This window comes from Protopterus annectens, chromosome 12.part0, assembly GCF_019279795.1.
Source record: "Protopterus annectens isolate FY-2018-M chromosome 12.part0, PAN1.0, whole genome shotgun sequence".
Classification (NCBI taxonomy): Eukaryota; Metazoa; Chordata; order Ceratodontiformes; family Protopteridae; genus Protopterus; species Protopterus annectens.
In genome coordinates, this window is record NC_056746.1 from 97,763,223 (window position 1) to 97,781,175 (window position 17,953).

General features: G+C 40.2%; 1 protein-coding gene across 1 annotated transcript in view; it reads left to right on the top strand.

Annotated features, from left to right (window-relative positions):
* The window catches only part of TBL3 (transducin beta like 3), an 825,158-nt gene that overhangs the window by 610,747 nt on the left and 196,458 nt on the right, over window positions 1–17,953 (top strand). The window contains exon 16 of the mRNA XM_044089118.1: window positions 14,411–14,481. Within this exon, the coding sequence (XP_043945053.1) occupies window positions 14,411–14,481 (71 nt within the window). The remainder of the gene's footprint in view (window positions 1–14,410; window positions 14,482–17,953) is intronic.

Sequence of the window (17,953 nt, forward strand, 5' to 3'; positions counted from 1 at the left end):
CATGCTGAGACTAAATTGCAGCAGAAAAATAAGGATTTGCAAGTTGAGTGAGATGTGGTTTGGGGAGGTTCTCGCGGTCACCCCTTCTTCCTGCCTTAAGGGGCAATGCTTGCTTTTTGATGTTACGTTTCTCTACGTCCTTCTTTAGATGAACTTGGAAGAGGCGGCAACATTTTAGCTAAGCTGACTAGCAATACTATTGTTTTTAATAGCTATTTCATTTGTATAATAAATGCTTCAGTTCGGTTACTGTGTAGGCTGACTAGATTTGCATGAATTGTGTCAGTGTGAGCTGTATGAACCCAGCAAAGCCCCACACACCCCATCTAAAGAGGGTACTGCAGAGTCAAAGGAAGCGAAGAGAAAACAAGTGTTTGTTGTTGTATTGGGGCTCAAGAACTGCTTTTGCAGACTGCACCCTCCTGCTAGCCTAGTACCAAAATTTTGGAAAGCATGGAATCTCCTCCTTCATACATTTCTAACTGCTTTAGCTACTCTCTTGAGGTCACAAACAGGAACTGCCAGTTTTTAGGTTTCGTGTAAAGCTTCAGGCAATGAGCCTTCACCAGAAACTGAAAATGCTAGTAGTGCAGAATGTTACGTGGTGGCATACACAGAAAAAGCAGAATCCACCCACCACTCTCTGAACACGTTATGGACAGCTGTTTCTCAAAAATATGCCTATGAAATCGTGGAAAACAGTTAGGCATTTGAGTTGCGTGATGTTTAACATGAGTTTGTTCGGAATCGAACTCTGAGTTAGTTACACGAGTAACAGAACTAGTAATAGTTCTCTAGAGACACACACCACATTTGTCTATGCACGCATATGTGGTTGCTTAGCAACCGCAAATCAACATGCAATAAGGTTAGGTGCCTATGTAGTGTGTAACTCGCTAATGTTTCAGCAGTCAGACTCAGCAGGCACCAGTCAAGTTTTTTTTTTTTCCAACTGCTGCGAGCCTGCAAAAAATAATTTCCGGATTTACACTGTGAAAACCGGACAACAGCCTTTATTTCCGGACAATCCAGAAAAATTCTGTACAGTTGGCAAGCCTGATGGAGATCAAGGAAACCCTCAGTCATGTTTCAGGAGGGAGGGAGGGGCTGCCTCAGTGGGCACCCCTTTGTGGTGGTTGAGGGGGCATCCTTCCCAGCAGCCCATTAATTATCACTTCCCCTGCATTTCACCAGGTATGCATGCTGAATAGTGCAAACAAATCTGAGTTGCTCTTTATGCCGAATGGTTTCTCTCAGTTGGCTCTCAACTTTGTGATGAAGAAGGACTGGGTATATAGGCTGAGAAGTCTGATGGTCAAGCAAGAAAATATTAAAACTCAAAGTTTAGAAGCCTTATATTTCAGTTAGTTCACTAGTAACAGATACTGCTTCATTTAAACCTGGTGCAGTCATAACTGCCAACGCATTCTTTATGCAATAGTAAATTCTTCCATTCCCCTTTGTTGTTTTCATCTGTAATCCTTTAAAGAATGGAAAATATAATCATAGAAAAATGTTTGCAGATTACTGCATGCCTTGGTATGCAGAATTTATTATTGCATACAGAATTATGGTGTGTACCAGGTTTAAATGAAGCAGTAGCTGTTACTAGTGAACTGAAATATAAGGCTTCTAAACTTTGAGTTTTGACTGCACATTTTAAAGTTACTTTTTCCTGCACCCTGCTTATTTACAGTATTCAGTGGTGGAACGCTGGTTTTACTTTCAAAGTGAAGCTTTTAATATTTTTTGTTCGACTTGTTGACAGTGGTTTTCAGTGTTACAAAGTTTTACTATTTTTGAACAGTGCATGTTATTTTTAAATTGCAGAGGTCACTTTAAGAATTTTGGCGATCTTTTTTGACACGTTACATCCTTTTTGTTACACATTTCCTTTTTGATACAAAAAGGGGCTATTTTAGAGTGTTTTCATGATGCTGTGGCCTTTTTAAGTCTTTGTATTTCTTTCTGAAGATATCTACAATAAGTTAGATGAAAACACTAATATTTAAATGTTTTTTTTTTTTCAATAAAAGACATACTCTGAGCCATTTGGCTGTCCTGATAACTTTGTTTTTTGGTGCGTAAACTTGTTTACTTTACTCCACATACAAAGATCTTGGTAGTTGCCAAACAGATCCTTTCTAAACAAATTGCCAGCTGTATGTTTTTTTCTTGAGTGGGGATAGCTGCTTCCAGTGTTTACTTTAAAAACATATCCAACATGGACATATGTGGGATCATCTGCAGTTGCTGGTGTGCATAGTTTTACTGGGCAGTATTGCTTTGATCTGCATGCAGTTAAACAGTCAGGCTTTCTTTGACAGATGAGTGTTATAGGATTTGATTTTGTGAACCTTCATTAATTTGGCCTTAGTATTTTGTGCCTCCGGTGTGGAATTTGTTGTGGATACTATTTGTGAATTTTACCTCATTTGTTACCCAATGCAGAGAGTTCATCAAAGCAAAATAGGTCAGATTTTTGTGTACTCCTGTCAGCAGACTACTGTCTGCACTAGATTCTTCAACTCCATTCCCTAGGATTTAAGCAGCTGTTCTGCCTGTGTATGGCAGAAAACTCTATGTAATTATTTGAACCATATAATTGTGAATCCGGCAGTAATTATTGGTTCTTGCATGTGGACCTCTTCATGTCTTACAGGGTCAGAATTTGGGAGCTTGCAGCTGAATATCCCTTCTAGTTTTGCACAATTACATCAAGGTGTGGGTGTAGAGGAGCTGGAAAACTGTAGAAAACAAGTCATGACAGGGCTCTCAGAAAAGGAGTACATAGTTGTCCTCCACTGCAAGCAAGTCTCTCAAAGATTAACTAATGCAGTAATTACTTCCATGTCTGTCACATTTGTGTTGTTCTTAGAAGCTCAAAATGTAATCTTGCTGCAATTTATGAGCAAAAAATTTCTTTATTAAATTATCACTTATGACGTAGGCAATCATACATTTATATAAATGAAAACATACTGACATAATCTTAGTTGCAGACATTATGCATCACTTATAATCTACCCAATCATCGTCAAACATTACTTGACTCATTCATATCCTGCCTCCTTTTAAACCTCATTCCTCCCCTTTATGTATTGTTCCCACAGTTCCCATTTACCTGTGTAATTTTCCCCTGTCCTTTTCTAAAGATCCCAATTCTAGTCGTTTTATCTGTTACTGTATTCACTACTACTTTTTTGCAGCAGCAGCAAACATAATTAGACCCAGTGTAAGGTCTTGCTATGTCTAGGCAATTGTGATTCTGTATCACAGCTCAGAATCATTTCCCTAGTTACACCAATTTGCTCACCCAGTATCCCTGATAGAGCAGTCTGTAGGGAATCTTTAAAGTCTGCCAACTCATTACACTCCCAGAAAATATGTTCCCAGTTACCTCTTTCTTCCCCATGACACCTCCAACATGTCTACCTGAGGAAAAATTATTTGGAGTCTACGCTGGGTATAAAAATATCTATGTAAACATTTCCTAACAAAAATCCTAAATCTTCAAGAATCTGTTGCATATTTGAGAGACAAACATATATACCCCATTATTTCTTTGTGAATTGTTATCCAATCTCTCTCTTCCAAATCCTTTCTAACGTCATCCGATTGATTCTTACAGTTATCATGCAATATTTTATGTGTTGCACAAATTATTCCTTTTTAACAGCACCTTGTGTTCTAGATTCTCCTAATAACTCTACCAGTGCTGGTCTTTCATTCAGGACTCCTCCCTATTTCTTTCTCGTTGCCCATACTCTGATATCAATCCTTGATAGGGAAGACGGTCTGTAACCTGCAGTCCAAATAAGTTCTTGGCCTCTTCCCAGTCCATTACCGTTCCCTCTCTAGTTATTTGGTTCCAGTACCTTGGTTCCTTTGCCAGTTTTTTTTCCCAGTAAATTCTAGCCCCCTCTTGCCTGTTATCTGTATCCCTAATTAAATGCCATCCCTATCAGCAGAATCTCGTTTCTCCCTGCCCATGTCTGCTTAGTTCTTAGAGTACTTTCTGCTGCTTTATGAATATAATATTCTGTATAATTACTATTAATCTCCTTAAAGGCCTGCATCCAAAATCCCAGTCTGTCCTTGTTTCTTGAGCTTCCCCCTGTTTCAACATCATCTGTTTCCTCTTTGAATTATAGTTTTCTGCTTGTGAGATGTATAGGGGCCTCAACTGTGTAGCTCTGAAATACCACTTCAAATTGGGCAATACCAATCCGCCCTGTTCTACTTGAAGAATCAGCTTATCCCCCTTGAATCTTGCTATCTTCCCTCCCAGATAAAGTCCTTCAGCTCTTTATTAATTGCTATCCACAACTTCTCCTCTGGTTGATATAAATATGCCTGACCTGTATATAAAACTAAATGCACTAAAAACATTTTAACTGCTTATATCTTGCTATCCATACCCATATAACAGAGGTTCCAATTTCTCAGTTTTTGTATTATCTTTTGTTTAGTCTCTTCCCACATATCCTTAGCTGCCACACTGGAATCATTTTTAATCCATACTCATAAGTACTTCATTTTATCATGTCCCCATAAATATGGATATTGCTGAACCAGTTTGTGTGTAGATACATCATTTACCTCTGTTGCCTTTGTTTTATCTTCAATAATTTTGTATCCCAAAAAGATCTGAAACTGTCTCAAAATGTTCCACAACCCTGTAATGTCCTTTTCTGGTATTATCAGGTATAAAATAATATCATCTGCAAATTGAGCCAGCTTTTCTTGACTACCATACCAATTATATCCTTGAATTTGAGTCCCTTCTTTTCTTTAGTAGTGGTTCTAAATATAATGCAAATAACAAAGGGGAAAGAGGATAGCCTTGCCTGGTTCATCTGCTGAAGCAGAAATTATGCGAGAGGAACCCACCCACTTTAATGTTTGTCTCTTATCAGTCATATATCCTCCTAATCAACCTAATAGTTTTATTAGGGAATTCAAATGCTTCCATTGCCCTACTCCTAAAGTCCCAGCTTACTCTGCCAAATGCATTCTCTGCTTCAAGACCCACCAATAACAGCAGTATTTTCTTACATTCTACTTCCCTCTGGATCATCAGTGTTCTGTTAATGTCAAATGTTTACCTCCCCTCCACAAAACCAAATTGATCCATATCTGTCAGTTTTTGGCATCATGATAGCCATTATAGATGTAAACACTTTATAATCATAGTTTAGTATTGAAGTGGGCCTGTATGAATTTGGATCTGATGGATCTTTACCCTGTTTAAGCATTGCAGCTACCACAGCTTTTTTCCAGAATTTTAGTACTTCTCCTCCTCCTCTTACAATACTGTTAAACAAAACCTTCCAGTTCTTTATCAGTTTCCCCTCTCCTAGCTTCCAAACTTCCACAAGACAAGAATACCCATCTATTCCTGCGGCCTTTCATGTGGATTGGTTGTACATCACAATTTTTATGTCATCTCCTCCTATCCTAACTGTTAGTAATTGAGCCTCATCTACCTCTCACCTTGGTATATTCAGTTCTTCCATAAACATTTCCAATTGTACATTTTCTTGGTTTTCATATTTCTCTGCTTTGATAGACTTTCATAGGATTTCTGAAATATTTATAAAGCCCCTACAAGATCTTAGGCTCCCTAAGCTTGGCGATAGCACTTTCTACTTTCTGTTGCTTGAGTTGTTGTGCTAAACATTTCTGTGTTGTAGAGTTATCAAAAAATAGTTGCTTAACAGCAGTCTTTCAAAGTTCATGCATATTATCGAGGTAATAACATGCTGCAGTTGCTCCTCTTCTTGATGTTCATCATGCATACAGCTGCAGTCATAACAGATGGGTTCTCCTGCCGTCAGGCGGGTCCTCGGTCGGCTGAATTCCAAAGTCTAGGTCCGGCGTCGGTTGTCGTCGCTTCTTCCCTGACGTCAGTGCGACGGGTATAAAGGAACCAGCCGACGCCATTTTCTCCAGTCTTTCTTGCCGTGCGGTGCCCGAAGCAGAAGCAGTTTGCAAGTGCCGGTCAGCCAGCTCCTGAAATTACGAAAATTTTGAAACCGAAGTCTTCTTGAAAGCTAAGTACCCCGTTGGAGAAACTTTTCTTGCCTCAGACCGATGTCAGACAAAGTTAATAATTGTATTTCATGTGGGAAGCAAATACCGCATAAGGATTTCCATTCCCTCTGTATACCTTGTTTAGGCCCAGACCACGACGTCTCGGTCTGTCTCTTTTGTGCTACATTCAACAAACGCACCATTAAGCGTTGGGCGGAGTTCACCCAGCATTATTTTGGAAAAACATTTAACTACATTATGTCGTCGAATACTCCGACTCCAATTCTGTCTAAAAAACGCAAAGATAAGGACCGACACACGAGGTTCGCAGTCTCTACCAACACCACGCCAAAGCCGACTGCACGTGGTCCGGTTCTCAGTGAGGCGCCTACGCAGCCCCTGACTACCGACAACACTTCTTTGGCGGTGTCTCCTGTGCCCGAGGTCGCAGGCTCCTCGGCCCACACCCCGACTACAGATACCGAAGCCACTCCTGGCGTTGAACCTCAAAATGTGGACAGGTCTACCTCCACTCAAGGTGTCTTCAGACCTTCCTCTTCTTTTTCCATCAAGGCTTTTACTAAGTCTAAAGCAGCCATGCACTCTAAGAGACAAGCTACACAGGGCCCATCTCCAGGCCCCATGCCTAAAAAACAGATGCTTAAAATGGCTGATGATTTAATTACTCTTATCAGGGGTTCTCAGCCCCCACCAGACAAAAGGCCCAGAGTGGAGGAAGAATCCCCCTCCTCTGATCAGGGCTCCATTATTTCAGAGCACTGTAATGATCAGGAACATTCTTACTCCCCTTTTGAAGACTCAGATGTGGAGGAGTCCATTCCTTCTGTATCCCCCCCAGAGGATTACTCATGTGGGGAAACTTTGCATACCTTAAGGGAACACTTCCACTGGGAAGGCCAAGATTATTCAGATTCCAAGAAAAGGCTTAGGGAATTTCTCTTGCTACCTCAGCACAGGCCTCTGGCTATACCTCCTGTCTTGGACATCCTAGATGATGTTTACTTGGAGGCCTGCCTTAACCCGGACTCTCTGCCTCCAGCCCCAGTTAAGCCTGACAGGTACTACAGGGTTCCTGACTCACACCAATTTCTATACAAAAGCCATGCTGCTGACCCAGAAACCATCTCACACGGCCCCAAGGGAATTAAGGCCTCCACTGCTAAAAATCCATTGCCTTCCGAGAGAGATTCCAGATCCTTAGAAAGGTGGGGAAAAAAGGTATATACCTCGGCTACCTTAACCATGAGGGCCTTAAACTGTCAGCTCCGTATGCTAAAATACCAACAGTTTTTGTTATCACAATTGAAAAGTAAAATGTCACAACCTAAACAACCAGACTTGAAGGAGTTGCAGGATTTGATGCATAGTGCAGAACAAGTGGGTAAGCATACCTTACAATGTGGTTTTGTTGCTCTAGAGGCCTCATGTAGAGCTGCTGTTACTGGATCAGTCATGCGTAGACATGCCTGGCTCAAGGAACAAACCTTGCCTGATCATGCCAAAGCTAAATTACTAGATGCCCCTCTACGAAAGGATGTATTGTTTGGTGCTAATGCTGAGGAGGTATTAAGGAAAATGGAGGAAAAGGCTAAATCAATGCAAACTGTGAAAGATTTTCTACAGGTACAACCCCCACGTTTCAGTAGAAATTGGCCTTCCAAAAATTGGTCCTTTCCAGCCACGGACAGACCCCCAAAGAGGCAGATACAGGCGCCCGAGGGGCAGAGGATAATCCCAAGGATCGTTTAGAGGCAGACGGTGGCAAGCTCCTACACACAGAGGTGGTGAGGATAACTCGCAATCATTTTGAAAGCAAGCCCAATGACTTCATTTGCATGCCAAGCAAAACTCAAGTGGCAGCCCCCTTAGGAGGAAAGCTGGCATTATTTTAAAAAAATTGGCATATTGTCACAAAAGACAAATGGATCTTGGATATTATAAACAGAGGCTACAGATTCCATTTTCACACCCTTCCAAAAATGAGAGGCATGCCAAACCTGCCACACAAAGGGCAGAGGCACAAAGGCAAATTACAGATCTCATAAACATGAAAGCTATTCAAGAGGTACCTATGCACGAACAAGGTCAAGGTTTTTATTCCAGGCTATTCCTGGTACCAAGGAAGGGAAAAGATTGGAGACCTATTTTGGACCTATCCATCCTAAACGCATTTCTACTCGTACCAAAATTCAAGATACTCACTCTGCAGCAGCTTCTTCCCATGCTGGGCAAGGAGTCTTGGCTGGTAACATTGGACCTCAAGGAGGCATACCTGCATGTCCCAATCAGACAAAATTGCAGAAGATACCTCAGATTTCTTGCAGGTTCAACCCATTATCAATTCTCTGCATTGCCCTTTGGCTTATCTACTGCGCCCAGAGTATTCACAAAATGCCTGGCATCAGTAATTGCCTACTGCAGACTTCAAGGGATACAAATATACCCCTATTTGGACGACTGCCTGATCCAAGCGGACAGCAAGCACATTCTTCTGAAACATCTGGCTTATGTAATAATTTTGTTGAACTCTCTGGGATACACAGTCAACAAAAAGAAATCAAGACTAATACCCTCTCGGAAGATAATTTTCCTGGGTGCCAACTTGGACACAAACACCCAGATGGCCTACCTCACGCCAGAGAAGCAGGGGCAACTAACTCAATACTTCAGAGATCTAGCAAATTGCACCAGGCTGACTGCAAGGAACATCCTGCAGGCTCTGGGATACATGGCATCTTGCATCTTACTAATCCCATGTGCAAAGCTGCATATGAGGAAACTTCAATGGTACCTGAAAAACCTATGGTCTCAACACAGCCACAGTTTGGAAACAATAATACCACTAATTCCATGTCTACTAAAGGACTTTCTGTGGTGGGCTCAAGCATGCCAAACAAACACAGGTCTTCCATTCAGCAAGCCTCAAGCAAATCAAGTCATCACAACAGACGCCTCGGACTACGCCTGGGGGGCGCACATGACAGATCGGTGCTTTCAGGGTAAATGGTCCCAAAAAGAAAAGCACCTTCACATCAATCAAAAGGAAATGCTAGCAGTAATAAATGCTATTATAGCTTTCAAGGACCTTCTGCAACCAGGTCAACTATTGATAAGAACGGACAACACCACAGTAATGTGGTACATGAACAAACAGGGAGGAACACATTCATACCCCCTATGCAGACTGGCCATGTCACTTTGGAATGTGACCATGGACTTACAAATCGAACTACAAGCACAATACTTGCCAGGCAAGGAAAACACGCTGGCAGACATTCTAAGCAGAAATATGACAAATCCACATGAATGGAAGTTGCATCCAAAAGTGTTTACAGAGATAATCCAAGCATGGGGAAGGCCAGACATAGATCTCTCTGCCTCCCACAAAAATCACCAATTGACAAAATTCTGCTCAAGGATTTTCCATCCAAAGGCCTGGAGAGTGGACGCTCTCTCTTTCAGTTGGACATCAATGACAGTTTATGCCTTCCCACCTCTTCCTCTGCTGCCCAAAGTTCTATTGAAAACCAGAGCAGACAGACCAAAGATGATTCTCATTGCTCCAGACTGGCCAAGACAATACTGGTACCCACTCCTGAGGAGCCTGATGCATTCCCCACCATGGACCCTGCCTCTAATGCCTCTTCTCCTGACTCAGCACAGCTTCAAAACTCTTCACAGCCAGCTAAAAACACTCAATCTAGCCGCATGGAAGATTCCTTAGCGTCACAACAGACCTTACTCTCCAAGGAGGTGCAGGATGTCATTTTGGAAGCCAGAAGGCCGTCAACTAGAAAAGTTTACTCCGCAAAATGGAAACGTTTTTGTGTCTGGAATGAGAAAAAGGGCCAGAATCCCGGAAAACTGAATTTACCTCAAATACTACAGTATCTAGCTGAGCTGCTAAGCAGTGGACTTTCATTCTCCTCCATCAAAATCCATGCCTCAGCCATTTCTGCACAATACGACACTGATCCACCCTTATTCTCTCACCCTCTCTTAAGACAGTTCCTCAGAGGGGCTAAGAATCTAAGACCCCCAAGGAAACAACCTATACCTGCTTGGGATCTCAATTTCATTCTGGAAAAACTGTCCTTGCCTCCCTTTGAGCCAGCTGCCTCATCAGATTTGCAGTATTTGTCCTAGAAAACAGCTTTCCTTCTGGCTATTACCTCAGCTCGTAGAGTTTCAGAACTACAAGCTCTCATGGCTGTGCAGCCTTTTATCATCTTCCATCAGGACAGAGTTTCCTTATGAACCAACCCGTCCTTTATGCCTAAAGTGGTATCCAGGGTAGCTTTGAATCAGGCCATACACTTACCTACCTTTTATCCTAATCCTCAAAACAAAGGGGAGAGATTACTACATTCCTTGGACATCCACAGACAACTCCGTTACTATCTGGACAGAACAAAGCCTTTCAGAAAATCAGAACAGCTCTTTGTGTCCTATGCTGTAGGAGCTCAAGGAAAGCCAATTTCCAAACAGACAATCTCAAAATGGATAGCCCACTGCATACGCTTTTGCTATTCTTTTCATGTCAAAACTGTACCTACAGGCATCATATCTCACACCACAAGGGCCACAGCTACCTCTGCAGCTTTCCTCAGAGGAGTTCCTACCAAAGATATTTTGGAAGCAGCCACTTGGAGTTCTGTGCATACCTTCTCCAAGCACTACCACCTACCATTATACTCCAAAACTAGAGCAGGCTTTGCCACTGCAGTCTTGCAAGGCATCCTGGCTCCTCCTAGTTCCACCTAGTGCCTACAACCCCTTGCTTAGCTTTGGGATTCTACCCATCTGTTATGACTGCAGCTGTATGCATGATGAACATAGTACAGTTTTGTACCTACCATAAATGTAGATGTTCGAGTGCTAATACAGCTGCAGTCCAGGTTTCCCTCCCTCCTTCCCCTCTTGGGACAGGCCTATAGGCTAACACATCCTCATACAACCTGATTGGGGTATTCATTTGTGGTGTATTTGCTTGCAACTACTGTATTTTGATTATATTGCATTGCCTTTTTACACAAATTTATGTATTGCCTTCCTTCTTGGGGGTACCTGACATCTGGGGCAAGAAAAACTGAAGAAAATGGCGTTGGCTAGTTCCTTTATACCCCTGTCGCACTGACGTCAGGTAAGAAGCGACGACAACCGACGCCGGACCTAGACTTTGGAATTCGGCCGACCGAGGACCGGCAGGAGAACCCATCTGTTATGACTGCAGCTGTATTAGCACTCAAACATCTACATTTATGGTAGGTACAAAACTGTACTTTCTGTGAAATTCCCCCCTATTCCGCAATACTTTAACATTTGCCAGTCCCTCAAAATAATTCTTGTTACTTCTTAACCATATCTCCCTTTTTTATATTTCTGCCCTAATTTAAACTCCACTTTAATTTTAACCCGCCTCCTAGCTAAATAATTTCTATCTTATCTAATAGCTTCTGAATAATTTCCATTACTTAAATTCCTCTCTTTTCAACAGACAGGTGGGAAAGTGCCAGTGTCATATTTTTAGTTCATTATTCTGTGTTTTTATTTTAGCTATTATTGGCATATGATCCGATAGTTATCAAGACCTTCAATTAAATGCACATCTTCCTGTGAAATTCTCTCTAGCCTAGCCAGGATTTTGTATCTTGGGGAATAATATGTAAATTACCTCCAGACTCGTAGTACTGAATTTACATATTCCATGCCATATATTTTCATGAATTTCTTCAAAAGTCTACCCTCCTTTGTTATATTTTCCCTTCTGGGACCCCCCCCCCCCCAGGCATGTCTTCTGCTGCAAATCAAATTCCAGTCCCCACAAGCTCAATTATAGCAGTTTAGGTGGACTATAAATACATGCTAGTGTAATCTTCCTCCCTTGCCAGTAGCCCCTTAGTACTACAAATCTATCTTTAAACCCCCAGTACCCCCCTAAAGCCTATTAACTTGATACTAACACACAAAACTATGCACATCTTCAAACACTAAAGTTTTACCCACCTAATAGGAACAAATGTTCCAAACTGGCAGCCACGCTCATAGACTTGAAATTAACCTAAAGGAAAGGCTATCCATGCTAAGATGCATGATGCATCCTATGCTTCTGCTAAGTGATTTTTTTTTCTTATCTTTATAGCTCTCCCAGTTGGGAAAACACTTGAATGCTTTCAAAGAACATTATCTTCTAGCTATTTCTCTTTATCAGATTGTCTCCATGGAGACATGAGGACCAGATACAGACTTGCTATTCTAGTAAGCATACATGTATCTGTTAGAAAAAAGCCTTATAGTATTCAATATTCTTTTTCATTTACTTGATTTCTCTCAAAACTTGTTACTGGACTAAGCTTAAGGGCCTTAATCCAGTCATTCCCCTATGCAAGAGTGGGAAAAAGCAAACTAATTTTCTTTTGTCATTAGTCTTTTTTCACATTGCAGTGCCTTAATTTCTTAAAACTAAAAAAAGAAGAAAGAGAGAAGAGGGGAGAAAGAAAGAAAAAACAGGAGCACGTGTTTACATTAGTATCCCCATTACACTTAAAAAAAATAACTTTGTAGCATACAAAGATAATCATGCACTATAAAAGTAGTACTCTTACGAACATTTTGTTTTAATTGCAGTAAACTTTCTCCATCATTTTCCCCTTCTACTAAGTATTTTTCTGAACATTAATGACATGAAGTAGCACATATGCTTTAGAGTCCCCTACAAGTTTAACAAAGTCCAAAATTTCCAGATTTCCTTCTGTCATGTTTCACATATATTATTATTGTTTTGTAATCCCACATTTGGCAGTTTCCAAGTTACTGTTTTTATTCCAGGTCATCTCCATCTCCCAAATCCTGTCTCTGCTTCATTTCCAATGTACACTCAATTCTTCTAGTCATCTGTTGTGCTTTTTTCCTGCTCTCAAGCATTTTCTGTTGAAACATCAGAAAAGGTTTAATTGGCACAGTCTTTCTGTTGTCTTTATTATCAGAAGAACAAGAAGGAGAATCTCCTTCTGTTTTACAGTTCACTTTTTGTTAGACAAACTTTTGTATTTCCTTCTTAGCATGTACTTCATCAAAAAATTATTTTGTCCCTCCAGGGAAAACTATTTTGATGATAGCTGAGTACAGCAGTTTGTATCTCACACCTGCTTCTCAACTTTACCTGAATAGTAGAATAAATTTACTGTTTAGCCTGGTGTACAGTGAATAATCATTCTCCACAAACACTCTGCTGTCCCACTTTTAGTAATTTGTCTTTCTGCCACAGTGTTGTCAGAATCAACTCCTTCTGCTGGTAAGATTGCATTTTTACTATTAAAGGTCTAAGTTTCTTTCACATGGCCAGGTTTGGAGCATGCACATGATGTGCCCTTTCAGGTAATAATTCTTGTGGAATACCAGTCCAGTTGCTTATTTGTGCTTTTATAAAATGAATACAGTCTGTTCCTTCCATCTTCTCTGGAACAGCAGAAAATCTCAAGTTTTCCCTACATGCTCGGTCCTCTAATTCTGTTATTTTTTGAAACCTCTCTTCTTGTGCAGTCACGTATTCAGCCAGCCTTTTCTTCATTTTGACACTTGAATTTTGCAGTTGTATTACCTCACCTGAATATCGGTTTAAAGCTTCTTCCATTGTTTCCAGACTTTTTTTGTTTGAGTTGATATACTCCATCACTGTTTGGTTTATTTTTAACCAGGTCTGTATTATAAGTTGTCTTACGCTTTCCTTTGGGTTACTGGAAGTCATGTCTGGAGCTTGCACTGCTTTTTGCTGAAGAGCTGCAGTACTTTTCCCAGTCAGTATGTTTTCCTCACCTTTTCTAGCTGATTTTCTTTCAGGTCCTCTGTATTTTTTTCCCGGCATCTAGGCAGTGCACATACTAGTGAATTACTGAAATGTACCTAGAAATATAAGTCCACTGGCTTTCTCTGCTGAGTTTCTGTTTTCACACTTGGAGAACTAGAATTAGGGTTACTCAGTGTGCAGCCATCTTGGAAAATCTCTATAATCTTGCAGCGTTGTCCTTTTTTTTTCTTTTACATACTTTGTAGTACTGTACCAAATGAAACAAGTAACTATGAATTGTTTTGTGATGTGTATTTGTGTTTTAAATGAAAGTTAACTAAGTAATATTTCAGTATCATGCCACATCTGTATTTACAGGTAATAAGTCCTGATTGCAGGGTACATCCCAATTTATGCACTGTATTCTTGAGTGACTATTAAAATCTGAAGTTGTCCATTCTTTAAGGTCATTTGAATGTTGAAAATAAGCTGGGTGCCTATATTTAGTTTTAATAAGAAAATGGTGTGCTTTGTGCTGGTGTACTTAACAGCTTTTTGTATTTTCAGACCTTTGAAGGGCACGATGCTTCAGTATTGAAGGTCATTTTTGTTAGTCGTGGAACTCAACTACTAACCAGGTATATTGATATGTGGTAGTGTCATAGTTAATGAATGCACTGAGATTTCTGTATTGCTTTCAAACACTTAACTGCATCACTGAGTGCAGTGAATAAAATTATGTTAATTATGTGCATTTGCTTGTATGTTTTTTATTCTACTAAAGAAGAAGAAATTAATTGTAGGTATTGTATTTATGGTCTGACTGTAAGTATGGAATTTAGTGTGCTTTGTATGAGTAATTTATAATTTTGTTAGTAAATATATCTGTATGTGTTTGATTACAGTTAAAAATGCAGATGCTCAAAATGCTGACAATTCATAATGTAGACACAGCAAAATAAACACTCAAACGCAAAATACAAGCTCTACTTCTCTGATTATTTTGCTGTGAAAAATGCAATAAAATAAGTCGCACATAAAGCTTTAAAATATAGCAGTACAGTAGGATATGACTTGTCTTAATAGTGTTATAGAAAGGATTTTGCCATAATTAAGGGCATGGTTAGGGCCAGCACCCATTAGTAAGTTAGGCGGGAGGTGGAGGGGTGCTTCATCTGTAGTTTAGGTTGGGCTTCCTCAGGTGACACGATCAGCATTTTACATAGATATTTTTTTACTTCATAAGTTCTTGTATCCAGTTTTGTAGGCCATGGCGCTGTTTCAGTACACTGACTCTTTAAAAACTTGAAATCATATACCATATTACCCATCCAAAGATCCAGTTAAAGTTAAATGCCGTAAGGTTGTTAGATTTTCTTATTTTACAGGGAATTTTATTCCAAATTTTAGTATTAGCCTGAGTAATAACTCTATTTTCTCAATGTGGTTTTGTTTAGTGGAACTTTAAATATTAAAGTTTGTATGTTTGAGTGACTGAATTAATACCCATTTTCAAATCCAGTATGGCCCTTTCTGCTTCATCCCTGTAGGTGTAGTGTAAGCTAAAATAGCAGTGCCCCTGTAGTGTCTGTAATGTAGTGAATATAAGTTAAGATCAACTTCTGAAGCACAGTAAATGTCTTATTTCAAATGAAAGACTGATACAGACTTATTAACTGGATATCATGTCTGCACTGATCATTTCTGTCTTTAGATCCTGTTAAAGTAATATGTACTAGGAGCAGGTGATGCTTCGTACTTGGAAATGTACCTTACATAAACTTGTCATGAGTGAATCAACCAACTGGTTTGAAACCTAAATATATGTTTCAGAAAAGCAAATCAGTTAGCCAAGGTGTTCCACATGACTTTGTACTTGGTCCTTTTCTTTTTAATATAGCCATGACTACCTTTCCAACCAATAAAAGTTGCTGGGTGTATACGTTTGCCAATGACTGTAAAGTTTGTTCTATGACTGTGTCATTATTAACAAATATCTGAATGATATTTCTGCTTAGGCAAAGAAAATGGGTCTGTCCTTTAGTTCACAGGTAAGTACTAGGCTAGCTGCTCTTGTGGGACATTTTAAACCTAGCCAGTTTCCTTTTTTATGCTCAAATTAACCTATCCCGTTTGGTTAGAGATTGGCCTTACCCATCCCATGGTTATTTATATATTACCCCTAACGAGAATAACTGGGTTCATGCAATAGATAATATTAATTATTTCTATAATCCTGACATAATATTAATATAGATATAATCTATATTATTATAATATAATATTAATATAGATAATATTATTAATCTATGAGGATCTTTAAAGGCCTAGCCATATATTCCTATGAAGTTTTTATCTCTTGCATTTTAAGTATGAATAACACAAAAATGAGCGAAGCATTTACATGTTGTCCTTATCCATGAGGGACAAGAGTGATACTTATCAGTGACCCATCCATTCATCCAGATTATATTTGAATAGGGTAAGAGAAGTACTTTAGAAATGCCTTTCTGTCTACATAAAGCAAAGAAGTGGTATTTTTGTGTTATATACCTATCCCTCCAACATGTTTTATTTGTGTTGCAAAAGATATTTAGATCTCTTGAAATCAAAGTAGGGAAACTTACCCCCACAGAGAGACAAGTCTCCAGTGGATTCCCCCAGGGTTCTTTGCTGGGATCTCTCCTGTTTAGCACCTACTTTTCTGAAGTAAAAGCCAATATCAAAGGGCTCTGCTGACTATGTTTATAGAGGAGTGCAAGCTAGGAGCAGTCATTGAATCCCCAAATGATTTGGCCATCATGCAGGAAGGTATATCCCAAGTAAATAACTGGTGCCAAAATCCTGGACTGAAACTGAATGCCAATGAGGAGCTTAATAATATAATTATATAATAATACGTACTTTACCACATTATGTATTTTGGAAGAAATGTGATGAGATGCCTAGTAACATTGTAGGAATCACTTATGTTAGAAGTAAAAGAATGCATAGATTTAGGTGTACCATTTTGTAATAAACTAACTTTTAACAAACATGTCAGCAACGTAAGGGCTAAAGCTTTGAAGACAGATGAGCTGTGTGTTAAAATGTACCTCACTTGAGTTAGAACATACATCTCCTGTATATTAAGAACTTCTTATTCATTTTAGAACACTCCCACTCAGAGAGGGATGCCACAACCTCCTCAAAACCAGATATCACTTCTGGCCCTGTTATTCAAGACCTGATGAATCAGGGTACCATCAAAAAAGTGTCAAAGGACTTCATGGGAAAATGGTTTTGCTCCAGGATTTTTCTAGTCCCAAGAAAGTAAGAACAGTGGAGACTCATCCTAGACCTGTCCATCCTGAACACTTACCTGAAGGTACCATCTTCAGATTCTTCTATCTTTCATCCTCCCACAGGCTTTCTTAGTGTCATTGGACGTGAAGGACACCTACCTGCACATCTCTATCCATCCTTCCTGCAGGAGAGTCCTTGGGTTTTTCTCTGGCTCCTCGCATTTTCATTTTACTGTTCATTTTTGGCCCTTCTATAGCCCCAAGAGATTTCACAAAGTCTGTAGCTCCAGTAGGCTTTCTGTTGCATTGAGGGACCTCAGATTTCCCCTACCTGGCTGACCTCCTGATCCAGGCCATCTGTCCAGAAATTCTTCTTCAGCATCAGAAAAAAAAAATCACACATGGTTCCTGCACAGGACCTGGTGTTTCTGGACTGCAGACTGGAGAAAACAAACATGCATGCGTTCTCAGACTGTTCATTTACTTCCAGAAGTTCTCCTCCACCACCCATCGCTCAGTAGGAAGATGCTAAGGACTTAGGGGTTCATGACAGGCACCATTCCTGTGCTCCCCCTGGCCAGACTTCACAAGGAAAATCCAGTGGTCCCAGCACTGCCACCCCCCTGGACAGTATGATTCCCCTTCTCCCTTGTCTCAAGAAGGAGCTACTTTAGTGAAAGGGACAGGTCACCCTCCACCCACAATTACCTTTCACACCTCCTGCTAATCTTCAACAGGTTCACCTGGACACCTTGGATGAAGCGTAGGGGACATGGACAAGATCACACCAAGTGCAGGGGAAATAGCAATCTCCATTCTTGAAGGA